Source organism: Centroberyx gerrardi, chromosome 2 (genome assembly GCF_048128805.1).
Source record: "Centroberyx gerrardi isolate f3 chromosome 2, fCenGer3.hap1.cur.20231027, whole genome shotgun sequence".
Lineage (NCBI taxonomy): Eukaryota > Metazoa > Chordata > Actinopteri > Beryciformes > Berycidae > Centroberyx > Centroberyx gerrardi.
This window is the reverse complement of record NC_135998.1, coordinates 21,914,207-21,938,986: the sequence shown is the minus strand read 5'-3', so window position 1 is coordinate 21,938,986 and position 24,780 is coordinate 21,914,207. Positions and strand designations below refer to the sequence as shown.

The 24,780-nt window shown below is 42.4% G+C and overlaps 3 protein-coding genes and 1 long non-coding RNA gene across 7 annotated transcripts; 1 reads left to right on the top strand and 3 right to left on the bottom strand.

Annotated features, from left to right (window-relative positions):
- Positions 1-219: 219 nt before the first annotated feature.
- On the bottom strand, positions 220-6,317 carry prune2 (prune homolog 2 with BCH domain). 2 transcript variants are annotated; one of them, XM_071895023.2, is made up of 10 exons: positions 6,263-6,317; positions 5,879-6,079; positions 5,498-5,674; positions 4,886-4,988; positions 2,861-2,992; positions 2,571-2,657; positions 2,247-2,345; positions 2,056-2,094; positions 1,527-1,574; positions 220-1,404 (listed from the first exon to the last, which is right to left on the bottom strand). In XM_071895023.2, exons 1-10 carry the CDS (start codon positions 6,315-6,317, stop codon positions 1,371-1,373), a joined length of 975 nt encoding a protein of 324 aa, XP_071751124.1. In that variant the 3' UTR covers positions 220-1,370. The 2 variants fall into 2 exon arrangements, with proteins under 2 accessions (XP_071751124.1, XP_071751125.1); XM_071895024.2 differs by having other exon boundaries at positions 220-1,401.
- A 3,190-nt stretch (positions 6,318-9,507) lies between these two features.
- On the bottom strand, positions 9,508-14,283 carry LOC139908276 (guanine nucleotide-binding protein subunit alpha-14-like). The gene is made up of 7 exons (XM_071894904.2): positions 14,001-14,283; positions 11,796-11,980; positions 11,370-11,524; positions 10,943-11,071; positions 10,593-10,722; positions 10,268-10,421; positions 9,508-10,173 (listed from the first exon to the last, which is right to left on the bottom strand). The coding sequence occupies exons 1-7, from the start codon at positions 14,119-14,121 to the stop codon at positions 9,983-9,985; spliced, it is 1,065 nt and encodes a 354-aa protein (XP_071751005.1). The 5' UTR covers positions 14,122-14,283; the 3' UTR covers positions 9,508-9,982.
- LOC144541907 (uncharacterized) lies at positions 10,364-13,102 on the top strand. Of its 3 annotated transcripts, none has more exons than XR_013506885.1 (4): positions 10,364-10,490; positions 10,614-10,764; positions 10,895-11,067; positions 11,818-13,102. It is a non-coding gene; the product is annotated as an uncharacterized LOC144541907 (long non-coding RNA). The 3 variants fall into 3 exon arrangements; XR_013506883.1 differs by having other exon boundaries at positions 10,614-10,773; XR_013506884.1 differs by having other exon boundaries at positions 10,614-10,782.
- Positions 14,284-14,619: 336 nt separating the features above from the next.
- Positions 14,620-24,079, bottom strand: LOC139908275 (guanine nucleotide-binding protein G(q) subunit alpha-like). Its single transcript, XM_071894903.2, has 7 exons — positions 23,913-24,079; positions 22,693-22,877; positions 19,151-19,305; positions 18,687-18,815; positions 17,603-17,732; positions 16,834-16,987; positions 14,620-16,566 (listed from the first exon to the last, which is right to left on the bottom strand). The coding sequence occupies exons 1-7, from the start codon at positions 24,046-24,048 to the stop codon at positions 16,376-16,378; spliced, it is 1,080 nt and encodes a 359-aa protein (XP_071751004.1). The 5' UTR covers positions 24,049-24,079; the 3' UTR covers positions 14,620-16,375.
- Between the last annotated feature and the right edge of the window lie 701 nt (positions 24,080-24,780).

The following is a 24,780-nucleotide window of genomic DNA, read 5'->3' as shown; positions in this document are numbered from 1 at the left end:
TATAGTACATTTCCATGTGTTTGCTGTCGTTGAATTTAAATTTTGAAAATGTGTTGCTGTTCAGTTCAAATAAAGTCTCATAACATTGCACTGGAGAAGTGAGTAATTCATGACTTCACAAGATGGAAACTGGCTGATTATCATTTACCTGCAAAGCAATTCAATTCCTTCTTGAAAGCAACTAACAAATAGGACATGATTGAAAATGGCACAACAATGTTCAGAGTTCAATCGTTTTTTTTTTTATTGATTTACAAGACAGTGATCCATAATTCCTTTGCACCTCCTCTAAACACTGTAGTAGACTCGTGGGTTTGAGGACCATCAATTATCTATGAGGGGACATGCACTGACGCACAAACACACAACAAACACACACGCACATGCGCGCGGACACGCACAAATGCACAGATGTTCAGAAGATATTGTGCTTTACAGAGACCCTCCCCATCTTTATTTTCCTCTGAGGTCATTCCCTGGTGATCCAGGAGAAGCTGAAGAGATGAGATTCCTAAACAGTTTACGTATCTGACAGGAACACAGACTGAAAGGACACACACGCATACACACACACACACTCGCACACTCTCTCACACACACACACACACAACGCGTTCACATGCATCTAAAAGCACTGACAGCTTGATGTCACATTTCACTTGTTCCTCCTTCCTTTCAGATTGACTCGTTAAAGTGAAAATATCTACTTTGCGGGGACTTGGTGGAATATCGTTTCCAGTTTTAAAACAAGTAAGAAGAAACACTGGATTGCTGAAATGCAACAGTTGGTCATCATCTATGGCACAAGGTTGTTTTTTTGTCTTTGTGTTTTTGTGTTTTTTTACCGGCTACACCTTGTGCTTTCATTGTAGCTTGCTGACACACCAGCGGTCTCTTCATCTGAGATACTGAGACTCTGTAACCTATAAAGGGTGATATTATTGCTTCACTGCTTCTCATGCATACAATTACAACACTATAACTTCGATTCTAAGGATGGTTTTGCGCAGTGCACTGTCAGGTGTGTGAGTGCGTCTCCTACCCTATTGTGAACAAGGATGGTACACTAGGCGTTGTCAAGCGTCACTGTAGTTTCATCTACATGATCTGCGGTTGTAAGGTAGCATACGCAGCAGATGCTGCAGCAGTCATTAAGTATGAGATCTAACTCTTGAGTGTTAACAGGTACTAAGTTGTGTTTTCATATTAAACTCCAGTGTCTAAGTGACAAACATTGACACACACACACTTACTTAACATGCCTTCGCCTCTGCTTTCCAGCGTTACCCTTACAACACAATAATGAATTCTGGAACAAAATTGAACATTGAGGCGACCCATCCATCTCTGTTGCTGTAGGACTTCTGGGTTTAAGAGCTGCTGGCACCGGCTTGGTCTGGTCTGCTGGGAAGAGAACAAAACAGAGACATTAAAGACGGGTGTGTTTATATTCGGGTGACAGGCGACTGAGACAAGGCCATTTCTCTTCCATGTGTGAACGTCAACAAGTGTCTTAGAGGACTTACTCTGTTCTGCTCGCTGCTGGCTCCGGTCCCAGCAGAAAACTATTCATTCTTAAAGGGAAAAGAAAGTGGAAAGTGTTAGGGAAGAATGTATTGTTCTGAGGTGTAGTGATGCACTGGTATGTTGTGAATGTGTGGACCACATACAGCTTATGATTCAGTATGCAGTTTTGTCAGCCAGAGCATATCGTGCAGCATACAATAGAGTGTTACTTGTTAAAATTCTGCATATTCAACCCTACACTCATTATCATAGTGTAATACATCACCAGACTATCACTTTGCAATAATGAGTGGTTCATTTCTATTAATGATAAATGATGCGTTTAGCATCTTTAGCAACTTTTTTCTGTCTTCCTCCTGCAATTATGACCACAGCCGAATCCAATTGGTCCCCGTCCAACAGAAGAGTCCCTGTGATCTAAAAGTGAGCCATCTGATAAATGAGCGCTCCGGCCAAGGATGAAGCTGAGGCAGGAGCCACCGCCTCCACAGAGGGAAGTAATGAGAAGCTGGAAGAGTCGATGCTTACTTGGAGCTCTCCGCCGCTTCCTTCAGTTCCTCGTCAAGTCTGAGGGTGAGAGTAGAAATGACAAGATAAATATAAAGTCATTTAAAAGACAACGCTTGCTTGGTGGTGGTGGTGGTGGTGGTGGTGGTGGGGGGGTGGAGGTAGTGTTTGGGGCTCAGAGGGGGTGGAATGGCGAGGAAGATGTGGCTCACCTAATGATGCACTCTGGGATATTGATGTATTCCATGGGGATGAGTTCTTGCAGCTCGTCCAAGCTGTTCACATACTTTATCTTACTGCTGAACTTGGTGCTGTGACAAGACACACAAAGCAACACACACACACACACACCGAAAGTAACCTGCTTAATATCAGAGAAGCACAAGCACAGTAGCGTACCTGCTGTTCTGTACACTACTTGGCCATTATTTGGCAATGGAGCTCTACTCTCTGCTTTTAAACACACATGAAGAAGTGATTTATTCAAACACAACTTTGCTAATGAGCATGTGTAAACAGGAAGCAGTGATTGTTACCTGATGAAGGGCCTGGTAATGGCTAGAATGGTCCTGATAAACCACGATGGATGGAGGATAATGAAGGATTTCAAATTCTTCCTGAGCCTGAATACATAATACAACATAATAGGCCATGTTATATTTATGTCCACACTGTAGCTCAGCATGTCGTAAGGGTGAGTTTGTTGTAAACAAAGTCTATTTGGAACACTTTCAAAGCTACAGCAGTTTTTAGAGTCGTACTGTAAATTCAATGCCATCAGTCGCTAATCAAATAATTCTAACTGCGTAGGTTTAACAGCACCGACCTTCTGTCAATCATCTGATAGCATTTCTTTAGCCAACCGAGGCCCGGCATTCTCCTGTGGGGCGTGGCTCCATTCAGATAGACGATCATGTAGTCTTCTGCTACCATCAGCTCCAGTGTGCTGATCACATAGCTGAAGACAGACACAGGTGCGTGCACACACACACACACACACACACACACACACACAATTATACTCACTTTTGTAAAGAAGTGAAACAATTTATAGCTTTGTGACCTTGATTGTTAATTTCATGACAAACGAGAATTAATCTAGAATAAAATAAATGAGTGTGATTGAGTGAGCAAATTGTCTTTTACCCAACAATTGTACATCTGACTGTATCTACTCTCCACATTCTTATCGACCAAAATTTGAATAATTATATGAAAAAAAAAATGTTTCTATTTTCTATAACTTTAAAGGGTATTTGGCTTTGTCAGGTAACGGATTTCAAAACTAAGTACCACAAATTACAAATAACGAACCATGTAACACTATTAACCAGTGTATAGACCCACTTGGAGAACTTGTGTCGCAGTTCTTCTTCTTATAATAATAATTGGCCAAAAGACAAATATGAACTAATAACTAAAATGTATAAATTTCATTATACATCAAACTGGAAAGCAACGAGCCATCTCAAAAAACACTGTTACTATTTAATTATTGCATCCTCAGTCATGAAATTAATTTAGCAAAATATGAATGTGTTCAAAATACAAAAAAGCAGTGTTACCAAAATTAAGACTATGAAAATATACCAACACTGTGAAATTTAAGCGCCAGATATACAGAATCCATTTGATTTAAGTTTGAATGTCAAAAATATGAGGAAATAAGGGACGGATGATCCCCTGAATTTGAAAAACATGTGCCGCTTCAGAATATTCTCTCCTCTCTGACGTCAGCTGGGAGGAGGAGGCACAAATCTGGCTTCTTGGATCACCTCTCCTGCTGTGAATTTCTCCTATTCTGCCTCTCTGCATCCATCTCAGCAGCTAAATCATCCCTCTACCATTCTAAAATCCAATACTCTGCTTCTAACACCCAGAAGCCATTCTCATTTCTCTCCCCCACCCCCCACCTACTCCTCCTCATTCTGTTTCCGCAGGGAGTTTTGTCCCCTACTTTGAAAAGCAGGTTGACAACTCTGAATCTGCTTTCTCCCAAGTACCATCTATAGCCCTTCCCCCCGTTTCCTCACCAGCTCTCCTAACTCCACTGACTCTTGTCTCACCCTCCTACCCTCCTGACCCAATCCCGCTCTCACACCATCACCCCCCCCACCCCCCCCACATCCAGCTGCATACTGTTCACCACCCAGACAGTTACTCCTCCTCTCAAGGAACCAGACCTCAACCCATCTGGCATTATAAGCTGCAGATACTACGCTATACCTCCTTTCATTTGTATCCAAAACTCTTGGATGTGCCAGCTCTCTCAATATCTTTCACAGAATAGCCTGTTGGATCCCAACCAGACTGTCCAAGCATGATGTGCAACTGTGCCAACACAGCTGTAGAAACATCAGCATGATGTATCTCAGCCAGCAGACTAAACTACTACTACATTTCTAGATCTTTCCAGCTCTGTTTGCGCAGAAGGGCTACGGTTGATTTAAGAAATCAATTTTCCAAATCAAGATAATCTTTTCACAACCGTATGCGTCGGGAGGAGAGATAAGATACTGCCTCATTTAAGAAATCAGGCAGTATCTTAGACTTGCTAAGATACATTTGAGAATGAAATCAATGTTTTGACTGACTTGTCTTTCTATTTGTTTTTTATAAACCCAAGGAGGAAGGCGTCATGTCAGCACGCTTTTGGACCCAAGATGTGTCAGCAAAAACAAATGAATACTGTAAGAACAATAGATCGGCAATACTGGGCCTCTTCCATTCATAAAGAAGTTGGGTGAGTAAGTGACTGAATATGAGTGAGTGGGCTAGTGTGTGAGTGACAGAGTGAAAAAGTGACTGACTGGTTGAGAGTGTGTATCAGTGAGTGTGGCATCTCACTCACAGGAAGAGGTTCTCCATTACTTCATGGTAGTCCTCTCTGTTACTGTCTGGCAGGAAACAGGCGGCAAACACTATGATGGCGTTAACTCCGTTGCCATAGTAGCCTTGATGACATAAAGACATAAATGCAATAAGTCAACTTGACCTTGTAACACTGTTGGTGAGAGCTTAGCCTTCGTTAACATAGTTCTCAGAATTTGACTGCTCTCTAGTATTTTCTGCCTCTTTCTGTTCTACTTGTCTGCCAGTCTGCTCTACTTCTGTCTCTCCCTCCTCTTTCCTCTTACTGCTTTTCAGATTAATGCAATTTCCTTTTATTCATCAAAACATTCAGATGTGGTGTCACTCAGAAAGAATGTCTTTTATCTAAATGACAGAGATCTTGATCCCGTTGACAGTTCAGTGACAGATGTCTACATTTCCATGAGAGAGTTACAGTGTTTCTCTTCAGCCTGTAGTACAGAGCTCAGCAGGTAGAACATGGTGCTAACAATGCTAGGGTTAGGGGTTTGATTTCCACTCTGCCCACCCATAATGTGAATTTACTCCCTTATGGTGAGTTGCTTTGGACAGAAGCATCCCCCCAAGAGGTGTATGTTATGTTAGTAGTCACCTCCATGGGAGATGACTCTCTGGTAGGGCTCGATGCTCTTCATGTTGATGCGGTGCTCCTGCTCCCCGATGACGACTGTCCTCCACAGCTTGCCATCCTGCCGCTCCTCCTCAGCGCTACATGTCGGGATTGGTTCACAAGGCTCCTTTGACCCGCTCCTATTGGCTGCTGGGGGGTCTGGTTTGAACAAAAAAAAAAAAGGCAAAAAATGCAATATATTGTTATTGCATCTTGCAGGAGACCGAAATCAGCACTGATGCTTTCCTCTCAGAGGAAAATACTCAATAAAACCAGCTTTTAAGATGTTTCTCTGTGTGATAAAAAAAAGAAATCCTGATAGTGAAAAAGAGAGTTTATGGGTTTGTTTCCAGATTGACCCACCTTCCCAGTCCATCTCATGGTCCGTGTAGTCGAGGTAATCTCCCTCATCCGGAGTATCGAGGTCGTCAACGTTAATGTCGAGGTCATCAGGCGTCTCCCCGAGGTCATCCTCGCTCTGGTCCAATGACAGGCTGATACGAGGGGCGGATAGCTTTTTTCTTTGGGTGGGGCCTCCTTGCAGGGGTAGAGAGGTGGGAGGGGCTACAGGAATAGTACATTCAATTTTAATGACCATTGATGGAAAATGAAAAATCCAGCGTAAAAAAGTTATTTATTTGGATCAGTATAGTCTTTTTTAGATATCTGAACATTTTCTTAGAGACTCTTGAACAATAAATAGCCATTTGTGCGCTCTGAATCAGAGCCACGGTTGACTCTGCTCACCTGGTCTGCCTTCGCCCCCCTCAGAGTTCATCTTACTCTCAGACGCCAGGTCCATCCCCTCAGTACCCAGGGGGACCTGCCAGAAGAGAGAGACACAAACAAGGACTCTTAGCACACAATAACAAAACTGGAGAGCACAGTAATCCATCCACTGCTGTCCTTCCGGATCCAATGATTTTATAGAGAGGTCGGCCAGTTGTTGAACGGAGAAAGGTCTTTTCCGCAAGTGGTAAATGTCAAGTCTAGGTATTGTCAGTTTAAATTAAAATTCCACAAAACTGTCCAACGATACTGTGTTCTTTATTTCTTCTGTTGCTTTACATGAAAAATGGATAAAATACTAATGTAAGATAGTCTGGCTGATAGAGAGTATTACTCATTAAACACTGGTGCTATTAACATAAAACCTTTTGTTGGCCAATCAATGTAACCAGATTATTTTCCCGTTTGAGCTTTCCCACACATGATGCTACAGCATGTCTGTGATCCATATCCTGGCTGTGCCTACACTCCACATTGTGTCCATCATAACACCCTCCATGATCCACTAACATCCACACACAACTGTGCGGCCATGCTGCTGGCCAAAACAGAAACATTATGGTTTTGATCATGAGGACTTCACTGTTTTTAATCTCCTCTGCTCGCAAGCGCCATGATATCGTGATGCACAATTCTGATGTCTAAATTGATGATAACAGGCACATTTTGGTAACACTTTATTTGAAGGGAGGGGGGGGGGATAAGGCTGACATAACACTGTCACTCATAACTATGTCATGACAACTGACATGAACATGAATTAGACGTTATGAATGTTTACGACTGTTGTCATTAAGTGTCATTCGGTTGATAATGTCACTTTCAATGCAAAGTTGACACTGTTCTAGATGTCTCTGCATTGAAAGTGACATTATCAACCAAATGACACTTAACGACAACAGTTGTAAACATTCATAACGTCTAATTCATGTTCATGTCAGTTGTCATGACATAGTTATGACAGTGTTATGTCAGCCATATTCAAATAGAGTGTTACCACACATTTTATTTAAAACCTCTGACAAAATAAGGTATGAAATATTTTAAGGAATATTTTTGAAAATTTGTTTGACATCACACTTAACAATGCCATTCAGTTTAATGCGATGAGCATCAATTTGGTTATTTTACGTGATTTTGCATACATAAGCCATATCGTGATATATATATATATATCGATATTTAAAAAATCCTTATGATTGTCCTGATATTGATTTCATCCATATCGTCCAAGAAACACACACACACACACACACACCAACACACCAACAGATGTGAGACAAGAGTGGCAGGGTGGTAGGGGGAGACAGGAGGGGGAGGGATGGGGGAGAGACAGGGGAAGGGTTTTGAGGTTAAGGGTCATCTGATCTCCCTTCTTCTTCTGTGAATAATCCTTCCATCCTAAGTGGAGGAGGGGGAGGGCTAAGCAAGACGGAAAAGAGAAAGAAGGCTTGTTACATCACCAGAAGCCCATTCCCCTCCTCGCTGCCTCTTTCTACTGCTGATGCAAATCAAATGGCTACACGCTCGCCTGAGCACGGATTGGGCAAAGATGCAAATTCACTGGGAGTCACGTGTGCTTGCTCACAGGAAAAATAAAGATCCCTGTTCCCTTTCTCCAGAGTGTGACTGGAACAAGGAAAATCTGATTGCATTAGCAACTGCAACAGAAAACTGCTGAATGGTTGATTCTGGTACAGCGGAGATGAATGTCATGCTGATGATTCACAGAAACGCATATGTACACAGACACACACCCACACACGTACAGATGCATGCACTGACACACACTCATACATTGTAGAATAACAAGATCAGCATCAGCTGTTATGTGCATCCTCCATGGAGGATGCTGAGCTGCTTCAAATCCACTTCCACAGCGCAGCACAGGACCACAGTGCTGATGACAGCAGCCCCTCCCTCGCTCTCGCTTCCTGTCTCCCGGCTGTGGGGGGAAAAAACATATATCTCTCCCTCTCCTCTTTATTTCCACGGAATTAAAGCCATCTACTCACCACTGCTGGGGCACGGGAATCTCAGTCCTCCTGTGTCTCAGAGCATGGATGTACTTCCAACTTCCCTGCCTGTCTCTAGCTCCCAGCCTCTCGGTAGAGATGCTCAGCTTACAAACAGCTCACAGCTTCCACCATTTTGTGGTCACATGATCTGGGCTATTACCAAATAAGGGCGATCACCTGCTATAACAGCTCTGCACAGCAGCTCCCTTAGGCAATGCAACTGAATGAGGATATATGTGTGTGTGTGTGTTTGTGTGTCATTATTATCCAGACTAGAGGGGATAAACTCTGTGTGTGTGTGTGTGTGTGTGTGTGTGTGTGTGTGTGTGTGTGTGTGTGTGTGTGTGTGTGTGTGTGTGCCATTGTGTTATTACTACCCAGGAGAAGCGTGGGACTGTTATTAATGGCTGAGAGTAGATTTGTGAGCCTGGCTGTGCTGCTATTCACAGGTTTTTATTAGCCCTTAGGGCAAAATGAGCAATAACAAACAGAAAAGGGAACATTGTCAGCTTCATGTGCTGATAATATGCACAGATGCTGGTGGAAAAATAGTGATTGATACAAAAAAGAAATCTGATGCTTCCCATTTCTGCTCATAGAATACTTTCAGAATGTGTCTGTGTGTTTTGCATTAGCACTGAACCATACTGAACCTTTCAGCCCTTAAACAAACAAGCTATAGCTGCAAACCAGATAAAACCAAGAATACCTAGACAGTCTTTCCTTCTGTGCGGAAACGGGCATTGTTCTCTCCACAGGTGTAAGCTTATTGTATGTTTGTTTTGGTAGTCACTTACCACTGCTGTGATCTCAGCCCCACCAGTTGGACAGGAAGATAGAGACCAGCCTGTCAGACTTGCACATTGTTGACCATTGTTTGGTACAAAGGTTGTTGCCACAGCATGCCAATCAGCCGGACCACGCCTGAGCCTCCAGCACAGCAGAGACCTCCTTTAGTTAATCAGTGCCATGCAGCCGCAGTCATATATCTTGAGATGGGTCATAAAAACGTTAGCCCTTTTCATTAGCACTTGAGCCTCAGTTTTATGTTATTTTATTTTTTGTGTCAAAATGACACAAGGTGATGATGAAGATATGGATTAAGGCAACATTCAACAATATGACAGTTTGTTTACAGAACAAGATGTATAAACTCACAAAATCTCAGACACACAAACTTGAGTATTGTAAAGTTGTTGATTTATTTATATTTTAAAGCTAATCAGAGTTCATGAAAAAAGAAAAACTGTAAATTGTTTAATATGGTACATGGTTGTTATGACACACACAGTATAAAACTTATATTCACATAATCATAAACTAAGGAGCAACTATGGTGCTGCTTTAACTTCCTCGTCCCATGTAATGCGGGGTGTGCTGCATTCTTGCTACAGCGGAGTTTGTCAAACCAGTTTGATACGATGTACTGATACAAGGAGGAACTCAGTGCAGCAAGTAATTTAGATTTTGGTTGTCTGTCTCTCTCCAGTGGCAGTGGGAAACATGCTTATTTAGCATTTCGGATGTAATGTTGCATGATTGTTGCAAAAAATGGTACGTATGGTATGCACTGAGATATCTCACCTGACACTGCTGTCTATGATTGCCTTTCTTTGATTGACTCTTAAAAGTGAAACCATCACTTTGTCTTACACCTCACTTATTCCAGGTTAAATTTTTCCAGGTTCTCCCTAAAGAGTGTGTCTTTGACGGCTTTGAAGACGACTCGGATGTTCTCTGTGTCGGTGGCGCAGGTGAAGTGCTTGTACAGGGCTTTATGACGCCCGACATGCTGCTCCTTGTACATTTCTAAGATGAACGCTTTTGCAGCTTCAGCATCTCTCCGAGGCCCTGCAGGAGCGAAAGCAGTCTGAAATCAGAAACTGGGAGAAATGAGGGATGCTGTGCTAACACACGCAGAGCATAAAGAGACAGTATGTTTTACCAGTGAAGGCTGGGAAGTAGTCTGCCAAATGGGAATGTGTGATTTTCTCCTCTAGCAGGTCTGTTTTGTTGAGGAAGAGGATGATGGAGGACTCCTGGAACCAAGGGTACGCGACGATGGTCCTGAACAAGGCTTTGCTCTCTTCCAGGCGATTCTGCAGAGGGAGAGAGGAGAATCCATCTTAGACAACAAAATTGTCTAAACTCATCGGTCAAGATTGAATGTATGGAGATATCTGTTGTCTTTAAAGTTTGAGAGTAACTTGAGGGATAAATATTGATAACAACTGTATCTAAGGGACAAGAAAACGGAATTTTGGCCTTACATCATTTTCACACTCATAAAGGACCTGGTCGTACTCGCTGAGGGCCACCAGGAAGATGATGGACGTGACCTTCTCAAAACAGTGGATCCACTTCCTCCGCTCTGAACGTTGACCGCCCACATCCACCATCCTGCACAAAACGACCAGAAGCAATACACCAACATCATATACTGTCATTACGGTTCATAAGGTTTACTACATGAAGAAATAATGTTTCCTTGCTTATTTGAGATACAATTTCTGTTGTTCTCCATATGTTGTTTATATTCATAAAATCCATCGCTCTTTTCCATTTTCTCTAGATTCCTCAAATGTCCTGGTATTGTAAGTAGCGAGGCACAGCGCCCTACCTGAAGACAACTTTCGTGAGGTCAAAGGGGTACTCTATGATGCCCGTGGTGGGGATCCTGACCCTCAAGATGTCCTGCAGGGTGGGGATGTAAAATGGGGCTGTGATTCTGTCCAAGTCATTCAGGTAACTGAAACGTAAAGAACAAAGCATCCAGTTATTAAACTGGACTCCTGACACATATCACTCTACATATGAACGTTTGTCGAAATTTGCACTTGTTTAATGCACATTTATATCAAAGTTTTATCAGTATGAGTGCGTACTCATGCTGATAAAACTATCAGTATCAGTACGAGTAAAAATATCAGTACTGAATTTGGCAGCTGAGTTACTGAGTGCAAAATCAGTAGCACAAAGGCTTTGGTTTGTAAGAGAAGCCTTGGCTTTGTGTAAATTCTTTCATATGAGATGTACGAGAGTCTCACTATTTGGCTGAGTCAGACAACTGGAATTCCCTCCTGCGGTCGTAGCACCTTTGGACACCGTGGTCATTCCACACTCTCCTAATGGCCTCCACCTGCCAGCTTTCCAAAATAGACGCCTGGTCTGCCTCCACTCGGTTCAGCTTGTCTGAATGGCTCTGACACACAAAACATCCACAGGGGGCGATTCCTAAGACCATCTTTCAATCGTTCTCTGACTTATAAATAGACCTTAGAGGATATTAGAGCTGCAATGCAATTCCCTCCGAAGCTCGACGGTTTTTGGACATCAACAAAAAATCTCAGAGGTGGTAACAGTGATTGCGCATTTATAACCTACTCATGACACATTGATATGATGCAAACTTTACCAAAATGCCACATGATGACATGAATATTGTTTTTTTTATGGTGTGTACAGTGTCTCACAATGTTCTTGTCATCTATGTAGTCGATGTGCAGAGCCTTCATGGCGTGGATCAGCGCCTGGATGGCCGTGACGATGTTCTGAAACACCAGCCGAGTGAAACCTTTCCTGTCAGCTTCACTGTATCCAGAACCATGGATGATCCTCATCTGTTTGATGAAAGTGCTCTTCCCACTTTCACCAGTCCCTGGGCAAATGAGATGAATGAGAACGAGGGATGAAAAATGGAATGAGATCAAAGCAATGCCAGAAATAGGACATCTGTGACACGCACAAAAAAAATCATCTGAACATCAATCAGTTGCAGCTAAACAGGCTTTCAGCACAACAAAAAAGGCTGCAGTCTTACGAGAGCAAGAATATATTCACAAGCAAATGTTTCACTGTTTAAAAGTGTTTTTAACAAGCCAAGGATGTTTGTGTGTAGGGGGGTTGCGTTTTGTTTACGTGTATCCAAGTCTACAACCATGCATGTGTCTCTTTAAAACACACACTCAGGTGAATTATGAAATAATGCATATGTAAATACTCAGTTATAATATAATGCACACCCGAAACACATATACAGGCTCATGCATGGATGTTATGAATTTAACTATGTATTTTTCCACGTGTTTATGCAAATTACAAACATGCGTTGCATACTTTGCCTTGTTAAGGTACAGCAGGGTGACCAAATGCTTACAGAGCCTGTCCCGTAACGGAAAGGTCGCAGGTTTGATCCCTGCAAGTCAACGTTTCAATGAACAACCATGTGCGCTGCCGAAGTGTCCATGAGCAAAACACCGAACTCCCACCTGCTCGCTGGTTGTATGTTACTCTGGATAAGAGTGTCAGCTAAATGCCTAAAAATGTTAACCATTAGACTGACCTTTACTGGAGGATATTGTTCTCAAAACAGGCTGCTAACTCAAGTTGAAGTTTAAAGTAGTGTTGACCTTTAAGCAAAGTCCTGCATGTCTAATGTGTTGTTTCCAGCATAACCAACAATCAACCTTTTATAGTAAGTGGTCAAATGGGCTGTTTGGATAGCACACTGGGGAAAAACAAGCCACATGTGAGGCTATCAAAATTTAATGGGACTGGTAGCTACCCATCACAGTTGTCAAAATGTCGCATTGCACAGCATGACACTCTGGCACTGTGAAATGTTCTATTTTTGTTTTTTGTTCTTTGTTCTGTTTTATTTTCTCTGATCTGCTCTGTTAGCTTACCCATCCTTTGTTTTATGTATGTATGTATATGTATGTAGGTATGTATGTACAGTATGTATGGATGGATGGATGAACAATAAAACAACAAAAACCCTCAGGCAGTGTGCTGACCTATGACCCTTAGATTGAACAGCACCCCATCCGGCTTGTAGGTCAGCATTATCACTGGACACTCTGATGTCCAGTGTGTATAGACAGGAGGCGTAACCAAGCAAAGCTGCACACAGCCTGCATACAGGTGGCCATGACCATGACAATGAAATCAGAAATACAATATCTCACATACAACCTTACCAGAACCTTTCATGACCAAACCTAAACAGAAGAGAACAACATCCAGTCTGTCTACCTGATATGTTGTAGTCCTATGTAGGAACATTATACAGTAGCCTAATATGGATTGAATTGGGGGAAGTAAACTGAAGGCTGCAGGCTATCAAGCAGCTGGTTAAACAGGTATATTTGACTAATACATGGGTGACTTGTAGGCTAACTATTTTACCCCTGAAAAACGTCAGGAAGGACAACCAGGAAATGGTTGTAAGGGGCTACACCTTCTACAATTTATTTGGTTTTTAAATACAGGCAAATCTTTTCCTGGTTCTGTTGGGCTAACTGTTTATTTTTCTACCTTTAAAGGTATCAGCTAAGCTAATAATGGCTTTAGTGTTTTTGCATTTAACCCAGACACATGCAGCTGGCCCTCTTGTTCAATCAGCGCACTGATTTCACTGGCATGATAAATCAAGGTGTCAAAATGTAACCCGTGTTGAATCTGCTTACAGGACCACACTCACATGACGGTAACATAATGAAATGCTTAAGAATTTGAGTTACTTTGTTCCTCAATTTGTCGGTGTAAAGGAATTTTTTTAAATCTCCAGTTTTAATTGGAGGGTTTAAGTGTCACTTTTTAAGAGTCCCAGTCAACATGTTGAAGTTAATCATTATCAAAGCTAGACGGGCATTTCCCGCGTCGATAGGCACACTCACCTAAAAGCAGCAACTTCAACTCTCGATGTGATTCTCTTTTATCGCGACGAAGTTGTCTCTCTATTTCCAAGTGTATTCTGTGTTTCTCCACTTCCTCGGCGGACATGCAGCATTCCCCCATCGTCACGCAAGTTTTACAGGCTACTTTTTCAGTAAAACGACGGCGCGGCTGGGAGAGGCTGGTGAAATGGATGGATAATGATTTCTGTCGGACCTTGCAGGGAAACTCCTGTCCCGGAACAGGTGGGTTGGCAACTTTCAGCAGTCATTCTTCCTCATATAGGAGCCAGTTCAGGTGCATTTCACATTCCTTCTGTGCAGGGGAGGCGGGCAGACAGGCTGTTAGTGAGAGGCAATGCAAGTTTACGGGGATCTGAATCGCAGGCCTGTGTATCTGCTTACAGGTCCATACTCCCATGGGCTACTGAATTTGAAACTCTTTTCCTAGCGTGAGGTACAGAGCATGCAGGGAGATATAAAAATATAGCCACCTTCAATAGACAAATCAACACCATCTGTTTTAATGGGCATGAATTTTAAATGACCTACTAATATGTAAATTGTTGCAACATGTTTGTCAGTCACAAAGCAGAGGATTAAGGATCAAGAGGCAGGCCTATATGAAATAAATGCCATTCCTTTATTGTACACAGATCACTATAGTACCACATTACATTCTCTCTCTCTTTCTCTGCAATATAGGTTACTTTCCACTATGTATCCCCGTGTGCAACACTGACAATATGGTCTAAGTGCCGCCTGTAGTCATGCTGGCTGCAGCCAGATGGATATATCACAGGGTTTCAGTACTAACCATTCCAGATGAGCTGGTGGAACAGCCAAGAAAACACTCAACAAATACTTGATTGGCAAAAAAAAAAAAGGTTCCAGTATGTCAGAGAGGAGCTGATTTGTACAGATACACAAATAATGAAAACCTGAGCAACCAATGAATAAATGATGATTTATTCATTCAATCATGCTAAAAAAAAAAAAAACATTAGATGATTGTATGAACATATTACAACGACAAATGTGAAATATAACTCAAACATCAAAATTAGACTGTAATTACTTTTACAAACAAGACAAAGGTCATGTAACCATTAGTGCCGAGAACATCCTGATTAGCCTCTATTCATTCATTTTACTCTTGAACAGATATTTAACAGGAATCTGGATCTAGAGTGCGAGAATTTAATGCCTCAGAAGTCATTAGACACAACAGTTAGCCTTTCAACACTCATTTTACAGGACCTTGATGCATAGGAAGAAAAAAAAGCATAGGAAATTACTGTACCATTTGACATTTAAAAAGTGCAAGGAGGTATATAATGGGGCAACATTTACAGCCATTTTCACACATGATTTTTAGACGAGAAAATGACTTAATAATCCAATCAAAAAAATTGTCCCTGAATTGAATATATGCAATATTTTTTACAGCCAAGAAGATAAAGACTTGAGGAAAAAGTGATGATTAAAAAAAAGCAGAATCTAGGAAAGTGACATTAACATTCCCTTAGATTGAACTGTATGTTAAATTACATAAAATTATATAATTTATGCTGTGCTCACAAACAATGGTTTAACACTGGACAATGCCATCTCAGACAAATGCGAAGTGTACAAAGTCAAGTAAAATTTGGAATGTGGTTGTGTGACTGATCAGCATCCGACTGAGGGAGATACACACTAACATAGCAACATGAATACCAATGGTAAAAAAAACAACAACGAAAGTGTACAATGTGCAAATCAATATCTGTATGCGAGTGAACGTGTCCTAAGTGATAATTATGACTCTTTCCCCATCAACTCAAGATACAAACTAATCATTTAAATACGCATTTTAAACCCTTGTTTTAAACATAAAAAAATAAACTATGACCAACTTAGGTTAGTGATGTGAGGTGCTGCATAGCAGTTATCTACATTAACTTCCACAGGTTCCCTTTATGAGAGGCCTAGTGTATTGATAGTCCTCAGAGACATGTGATGCCATTAAAATACTTTTTCCCTCTAGTGTTTGTTTACACTGTGTTACTGCTCTAAATTGTTCACAAAGAGCTCCATAACAGTCACAGTGCATACTGTAATTGACTCTCCTCGACAAGGCACAATTTTAGTTATTAGGATACACTTCTTCATTATAGCCGAAGACATCCATTTTCAAACAGCCTAAAAAGAAAATTTGAAATACATCCGAAGTGCAGTCGTTTGGCGACAGGCTCTGCCGTTTCTCAATTTCCCGTTGTGGATTATAGTGTTCTACAGCAGTGTGAGGCATGCTGGAGTCCTGCAGGATTACCCCCTGGCTCTCCTGACAGCCAGCTGGATAAAGTAGAATGCATTACGGTGGCTCCTCCACAGTTTTACACCAGGTTGTACTCCTTCAGGTTGAGCTGCAAGATGTAGTCTTTGACAGCGTGGAAGACAAATCGAATGTTCTCCGTGTCTGTGGCACAGGTGAAGTGGGAGTAGATGATTTTTTCCGTGTCTGGATTCAGATCCACGAACATCTTCAGGATGAATTCTCTTCCTGCCTTGACATCCCGCTGGGGACCTGGAGGAAGAAGACAGAGGGCAGAGGAGCAAATTAAAGTCGCTGTATGTTCACTCGCTGTATAAAGCCTCATCTCCTTCAAGGCTAGTGTTGTGTTATGAAACAAGAACATCAGGGACACAGAGCAAATCTAATCAATTTGAACAGTCTTATCAAATTGTATTACAAATATATATAAATAACCGTGCACTTAGTTGCATTTTGATCATTTGCAAAGCGTTTATTTTGCTAAGATTGTGTAGTCCAAGTAGAAAAGTTCTCTCTCACCATCATATTCAGGGAAGTAGTCGACCAAATGTGAAAACATGATTTTCTCCTCCAGTAAGTCGATCTTGTTCAGGAACAAGATGACTGAGGAGTCTTTGAACCACTTGTAGGTTATTATTGTCCGGAACAAGGCTTTGCTTTCCTCCATTCGATTCTTGGAAGAAACACATACCACAAAAGTCTCAGTGTGAGTAGGAATATGAAATCACACACAGCAGCAGTTCAGCAGTGATTGTGTGTATATGCAAATCCAGTGGGCTGCAATCTCATCAAGTGAACAACCTTCACAGAGAGGTGTACACTGCTGAATACAGCGACTAAAGAGCTCCCCCTGCAGATGAGCAACACACACTGCCACAAAACAGGGTCAAGTTCAAGCCTATCAATGCGAGTAGAGATCAGCCCATAGATAGATAGAGAGAGGGGTAGAGAGAGGCATACGGAGCACGAAAAGAGGCAGACAGAGAGAGAGAGAGAGAGAGAATCCAGGCTTAGTGCTGGGCTCTATAGAAATCTAGGTCATCATCTCCACATAACAGGTTTGGACGTATTCAACAGGAGCAGCACTGGAACAATGTCCCATTGTGTCCCTCCAAATGACTATTTGATTATCCCTCACTGAACCCCCATCTTCCCCAAACACAGTCTGCTGTGCACAGAGGAACTGCGGCGATTCACTGGGGAAAATAGATGATTCTGGACTGAATCCGTTGAAAGGGCGGCAACGGTTGTAAATTAAATATTTTGTGGACAGCAGCCCCGATCTCACCTCGTTGACAGACTCCACAAGGACCTGGTCGTACTCGCTGAGGGCCACCAGGAACATGATGGAGGTGACCTTCTCAAAGCAGTGGATCCACTTCCTCCGCTCTGAGCGCTGACCGCCCACATCCACCATCCTGGAACCAGAGATTCAGGACCGTTTTAGTGAGGAAAATCATTATGTTACCCATCCACAGAGAGTTGTATTGTCTGTATTATTGCTATCTTACATTGCATATGTGTGGTAAGTGTTGAAAACATTTAACACTTTTATTACACTGTCATGACAACTAAAATGCAATGAACACTTGTCGATATTTGCCATCAAGCAAGTTTGTTTTTGGAGCTTTACGTTTTTTAATCTCTTGTGCTTGCCAGGCAGTGTTTTTATTGCTACCTGAAATTGAATTTACGACCAATTTAAAAACCTCAATAAAGAAACAAAGCTGGCAAAACCGGCCTATTTCTGGTTGCACGTAGCTAATGAAACTATAAATGGCCAGAATAAGAAGAAGGACACCAGGAAATTAATCGTTAAGGGACATGAAGTCCAATTGTGTTAAGTAAAGCAGATATGATGCACACTGTACTACTAACCCTGTTCTGGATTAATCTAAGAGCGGACATGCAGCGCAAAGAAACCTGTTATTACATGGTCAAGAAAATAAAACCTCCAATAACTGGATTTAAACTATTTTAATACTTTTTAAGACCTCAATTTCAATCATTTCTTTTAAGATGTTTTCAGACCCACGGACACCCTACTTCCTAGACACATAGACTGAGATCTATGAAGAGAGAGAGAGAGAGAGAGAGAAAATCTGCCATACACATTTACAAAAAACATTTATCTCAGTTAGAAGGCAGTCAAGAGGATAACGAAGACATAAGACAGACGAGTGCTATACAGTTGAAAACAATGCAGTTGTGACGAATGGTTTGGCTTCTCACAGGCGTTACAGTCCGCTCAGCTACTCTTAAGTGCTTTTTCACTGTATAAGGCCTCAGCTTCAATCAAACCCCTAGCCCGCTACACACATATTGTGATCAGTGTTTAAGATGGGACAGTACAGGTGTCTGAATGAGCTCACCTGAAGACCACATTCTGGAGGTCAAAGGGGTACTCTATAATACCTGTTGTGGGAACCCTGACCCTCAGGACATCCTGCTGGGTTGGCACATAAGAAGCATCGGCAATGCGGTCCAAGGCATTCAGATAGCTATAAACAGGAAGAAGAAACAAGATGAAGAACAACACTAGCAAGATTAAGGATGAATGTAGAACCTGGGGAGGGACAGAGAGACCTTTATTGCGAAATATCAAAGTCACAGATGTTTCCATTTTAGCCGCTTCAGTATAATTAATGCCGTGGACAGAATTTAAATAATGTTTCTTTGCTAGTGTTATTATACTCCAGTGTCAACAATCTCAAATGGAATAAACGCTGTATCCTCACCTGATCCTCATGATTGGACGAAACAGGCAACTGGCATTCGATACAGTGGAAACTATTTGGCAAAGTCTGATGAGTTATTAGTCTCTGTTTACACTCACTATTTGGCCGAGTCTGACAGCTGGTATTCCCTCTTCCGATTGTAACATTCCTGAATCCCCGGGTCGTTCCACAGACTCTTGATGGCATCCACATATGGGTTGGTTAACGTTGTGACTTTCTCCACGTCGACCTCGTTGACAGTACTGGCACGGGCCTGAGCAATAGGAGGAAGACGCACAGAGATCAGAGACGTGCCCAAAGACTATGATTCACATTCTTACTTTAAAATTCATGTAAAAATCCATGCAGCACTGTCACAGACTATGAATGACATTCATGGGATCTGGTGTTAATATTCCCTGTGTTATCTAGGGTGAGCACCAATAGTTGAAACCTAGCTTGGACGTTAGAGGAAAGGGACAGGGGGTATTGGCCGTCCCAAGTGGGCACCTCCCATCACATGTGTTTAGTTGGGTTACAGCAGGTTCGGGCCAGAACCGCCACAGCACCACCTCCCTCCACACCTGCTTTCAACACTGATAACACCCACACTCATCTACACTACACCTATACTACCCTTGCACTGCACCAACACTTAGGCTTACACCTAATGCACAACATCACATCCAAAAATTTCTGACCTCAGCATCAATCTCAACAACAATGGCTGACTCTCTGGCTTGAAACAGCCTGCTCAGCAATTCAGAAACCGATTTGTACCGACAATCGTAGGCTAAAAGGACAGCTGACACACTGGCTTGAAAGGGCCAGCTCAAGGACTGTTCAGAAAACAAACTGTATCAGCAACAAGCACGCACTTCATGATAAACTGCAACCTATTTGGCTCTGTGAAACCAAATACAAAATACAAATACAAATACAAAAGCACAGTGGGGTTTTCTGAAGTTTTGGGACCAACAGAACGACTGACAGAGTGACTTATACCAGCTGCTGGTCGCAGCTAATAAGTACGCTTAACAGTGTAAAACAAGTACACTAGGAGCTGAGGATGGTGTATGACAACCCACTTCTGCTACAATAACTATGCTGTCATATGATGTATAACTGCTGACTTAGTCATCACACAGATTTCATCATTAAGACCCCAACTGGTGTCTCTTCTCCTCAGCCAGAGCCATCGGCTGCTCGTCTCAGCTGCTTCAGGAAAAGAGCTGGCCCGCTGTAATCTCAGACCACAACTCTCCATCTCCCCCTGTAAACTGGTGGTGGATGTGGCTACAATCAGCAGCAATCAACTTCCACAGAGAGTACCGCTGCTTTCCAGCCGTGCTGTTCAGCCTCAGCTCTTAATTAAATGTATCTAGGCGTTTTCCTTTCATATGCCTTCCCATGGCACAGTGAGCTCTACAAAGTAAACAGACCTCTGAGTCTTCAAACACAATACCAGGTAAAGTCGTAAAGTCTGGTTCTGATGATCACTGGTGGGACTATAAATTGCTGGATTATGTTTGCTTGGAATTCCCAATCCCTAACTGCCCTAAATTGTGCCTGTTCCATAATACATATTTCCTGACTAGTTCAGCTTCATATTGTACACTGTATACTGCTGCACACCATCCTACACAAATGCTCATTAGTGACACAACGCTTTTTTGTATGCATGCAGAGTGATGTTTAGTCCACTTTGTCTATTGTATGTCCTGCAGCACTAAATGTTAGCTCCTGTTGTCATTGTACTATGTGTGCCAGTACATACTTATGTCACCATATGTCCACCACCTATACAAATGTCACCAAGACAAATTCCTCAACATTTATAATACTTCGCCAAATAAATTTATTCTATTTCTCTCTTAACATGGTAAAGAAATAATTTGAGAGTAATTACGTTGAGTAAGTCTATTTACTCAATTGCTGCTGCCTGGGACTTCAAGACTTGTTTATACTGCCACATGTATCGTCCTTTGGAAAGACTAATTTTGCATCAATGAACTTAGCCTGCAGCCTTTTGGTACAAGGTCCTGTTGTAGACATAGTTGTCGTTTAGTTCATACATGCCCTAATGGGCACAGGGTGAACCTGGCACTGCCGTTTTTTCCCTTCTGCAGCCCTCTGTGATGTCCTAATGATTACCTCCATCACCATAATCAATGCTAGAGGGGAGACTGTCACCTTGCCATGATACCGATTCCCAGGCGCTGCCATTCAGTGGTAAATTACAATGTTGTGGAGCTAATTTGTATATCTTGCAAATGGGCTTTAACCAGTTTATTATGAGATTTGGTACTCTTAAGAAACTGAGCTACCCACAGACAGTTGCATGGTACTGAGCCAGATCCAAGTCTGAAAACACAAAATGGAGATCTGTCTTCTGTTGTTTGGCTGACTGAATTTGGTGCCAAATCATGTTTGTGTGCTCTAAACACCGTGGGAAGCTCAGTATTCCTGCTGATGCCTTTCCCTACCTGCTTTGCTGCTTTCGTACTCCCGCTCTTCTCTTCGGTGAAATGACGGGACAAATTGAAAGGGGGTCCCTGTAAAATGCTGTGCCAGCTCACTTTTTCCTTTTTTCTTTTCTGCCTAAGATTCTCTGCCCTCCTCAGCGCGAACAACTCTTCAGGTTTACTTGTAGTACGCTGATACCTTCCTCCTCATCTTTTTGAGCTGCCTTCCCTTTCTGCACAAATTCATCCAATTTCTTGCTGTTACCTGGACTTCTTTGGTTCTGAGGCTGCCTTCTCTCATTTTTCTCCAAACCTCTCTGCTCTGTTGTCACAAATATAAGATCCCCCATTTTATCTTATTTATTGTCACATGTTACTTTAGGCCTATTTTCAAATTAGAGTCAAACGATTTCAATTCCCTCTTTTCAGTAGCCCTTTGCCAATTCACTTCTAGCTTTCTACTCACTAATCTTTTCTTTTCTTTTTTTTCGCTGCCTGACCTCTCTGCCCTCCAGACCCTGTGTTTCACTGCTAATTTCCCCTCAGTGACCATTCTGCTGATATCCTGTGAGCTGTCACTGGGCTGCACCTTCACTTCTGACTCGAGCTTTTCTTCATCTATGCCTAATCACAGCTTTTGGTGGTGTAAGCAACATGCTGAGTCAGCCTTGTCCACTGCTGCCGAAGGGTCCGAGCCCATGACGGCCCCAGTGGGACGTTTCCCCTCCCATCAGCTGCGTCTCCCCGTTGTCACAAACCACTGTGTTCGCCTCAGTCTCGGCCCTACCTGGAATTTCAGTCGGCGTCAGCACATTTGTGTGAGCCAGTGCATTTGTCTGATTAATATGCTCCTGCTGTTGGTATGAAGGGGATAGATTTCTGGATGATTAATAAGTTATTCTCTCTCCCCCCCCTCTCTCTATTCCTCTTTCTGTCTCTTACTTGTGTTTGGCTCAGGAGTTCCCTTCTTTACTTGCCGACAGTGTAACATCATGTATACTTTTCACAAGGCTGCCTGCACACACCGCTCATTAAGAAGACATGACATAACTCTCTGGCAGCGGCAACGCAAAACTAAACACTGGTGCAAATTAACACAAGGACTTCACCCTAAATGCACAGCACAGGCTTCGTTTAGCGTCAGAGACAGTAAGCCTCGTGCACAGAGCGTGTGTCGGTGTGTGGTAATCTGTTACCTTGTTGTGTTCAAACTTGTAGGGGATCTGCAGCGTGTTCATGGCGTGGATCATGGCCTGCATGGCTGTGAAGATGTTCTGGTAGACGAGCCTGGTGAAGCCTCTCTTGTCCTCCTCGGTGTAGCCGGAGCCGTGGATGATCCTCATCTGCTTGATGAAAGTGCTCTTCCCACTCTCACCAGTCCCTGGCGCGTGACAGACACACACGTTTAATGTATACTGTACCTGTGTGTGTGTGTGTGTGTGTGTGTGTGTAGTACTTTGGTGTCAAAACTAAAAACATGTAGTCTCAGTCTTGTCCAATTTTGGACTTAATTTGTCAAGGTTTTTTCTTAGTCTTGGTCATGGGTCTCAAATTTCTCAGACTGCTTTTCTTTCGTTCAGGTTTTGTTTTTACATATTTTTGTCATCATCTGTCTCTCACCAGCGGCTGCCTGCATCTTTCCTGCAAAACCTGGACTGATGACATTACAACATTCATTGGCGACAGTAAGCTACCTGTGTATACAGAGTGAAAGTGTGATAAGTGAAAATAAAACTACGCCATTTGAGTATGTTCTAAGGCAGTTTTAAAGGATTTGTGCACTATCCATTTTAGTTTTTCGTTTAAAGTGTGTCTAGGTTGCTTGGTGGTCACCGAAACTAGATATCTGACTTTTGAACCTAACAGGGTGGTGATCCATTTAGCATGAGTCAATCATTTCTGAAAAATAGCCGTGTCCCAAGGCAAGAACTCAAGCTGTTTTGGTCGTAGCATTGTTGATGCTTCCCAGAAACTCCATATGTGCCCATTTTCCCTGACATTCCAATAATATAGCCTCTAGGGACTAGAGTGTGTCAGTGGAACTCAATAGTGACCATATGGTTTATGGTACTTTTTTTATCCCCTAGATATTACTATAGGATTTTCTGTGGTATAGTTTGACCAAGTAAATATATTTTTTTTCCTGTAGCTTAATATTAGTATCCTTATGAAATGTATTATAGGAGTACAATAGTTCTTTTGGTTGAGAAACAATATAGTCTAATTGGTTTAGTTATATGTCCATTGCCTTCACATCCAACTGAACTGAAAATGAATTATTCACTTTCCCAAATTATAAACGAAGAAAGCTACTTACATGGCCTTGAATGACAACATTATGAATACATTATTGTGGCTGAATATGTTTTTTTTTTCTATTAAAAAGTTTATACAAGAGTGTTTTTCTCCCTTTTACCAAGCAAGAGGAGCTTGAATTCTCGTCGGGAGTCCTTCTTGTCCCGGCGCAGCTGCCTCTCAATCTCATCGTTGATCCTGCGAGCCTCCTTGGCCTCCTCGCTGAGGCAGCAGGCCCCCACGGAGCCCAGAGTCATGACTCCTGGTCCTGGAGAGGAGAACACTTGGTGGTGGGCCTGTGTTACCAAGCAGAGACATACACGCTGTTGGAAACATCAGAAACAAATAGGCCTGTCTATCGGCCGGTCTGCATTTTTGATTTATCCCCAGAATCGCATTTCTACATGTGCACGTAACGCCAAGCAATAATTATGTTGGGAATAAGGTTTGGCAAACGCAAATGAAGGAGCTAAAGTCTATATCCTCAACAGGTATTACCTTGTTCTTCCCTGAAATAAACTTTGTGCAACAAGTAAGACTGTAAGCAGCGAGTCTTTACCCTGGTGGCTGAGTTCCGGGCGTGGTGGGCTGAATATGGCGGAGTTTTACTTCATAGCACTACAAAACAATAAAAAAAAAAAGGCAAAAGTCATTCTCCGAGGGAATGAAAAGCTTCACATGACACTTATTTCGTCTTTCTGCTGTAGGTGTTTCCCGGCTCAATGTTCGCCCTCACGGCGTCCAGTTTGCGTTGTCCCGTCTGTGAACAACACCCTGTCCCGCTCCCTGCCCGCCTGTCTGTCTGTCCGGGGTGAAAACAGACCATGTGACGGAGGGCAGTGCTCTGATGGGAAAGGCTCATGTGGGCTTGTCCGTCCAGTATTACATTACATGGCAACAAATTTCCGGTGGTAAACAGAAACGACGGATACATGTGAGAACATTGTCGCTCGGGTAGCAATATAGTTAAAGGAAAACCAGGAAAAGAG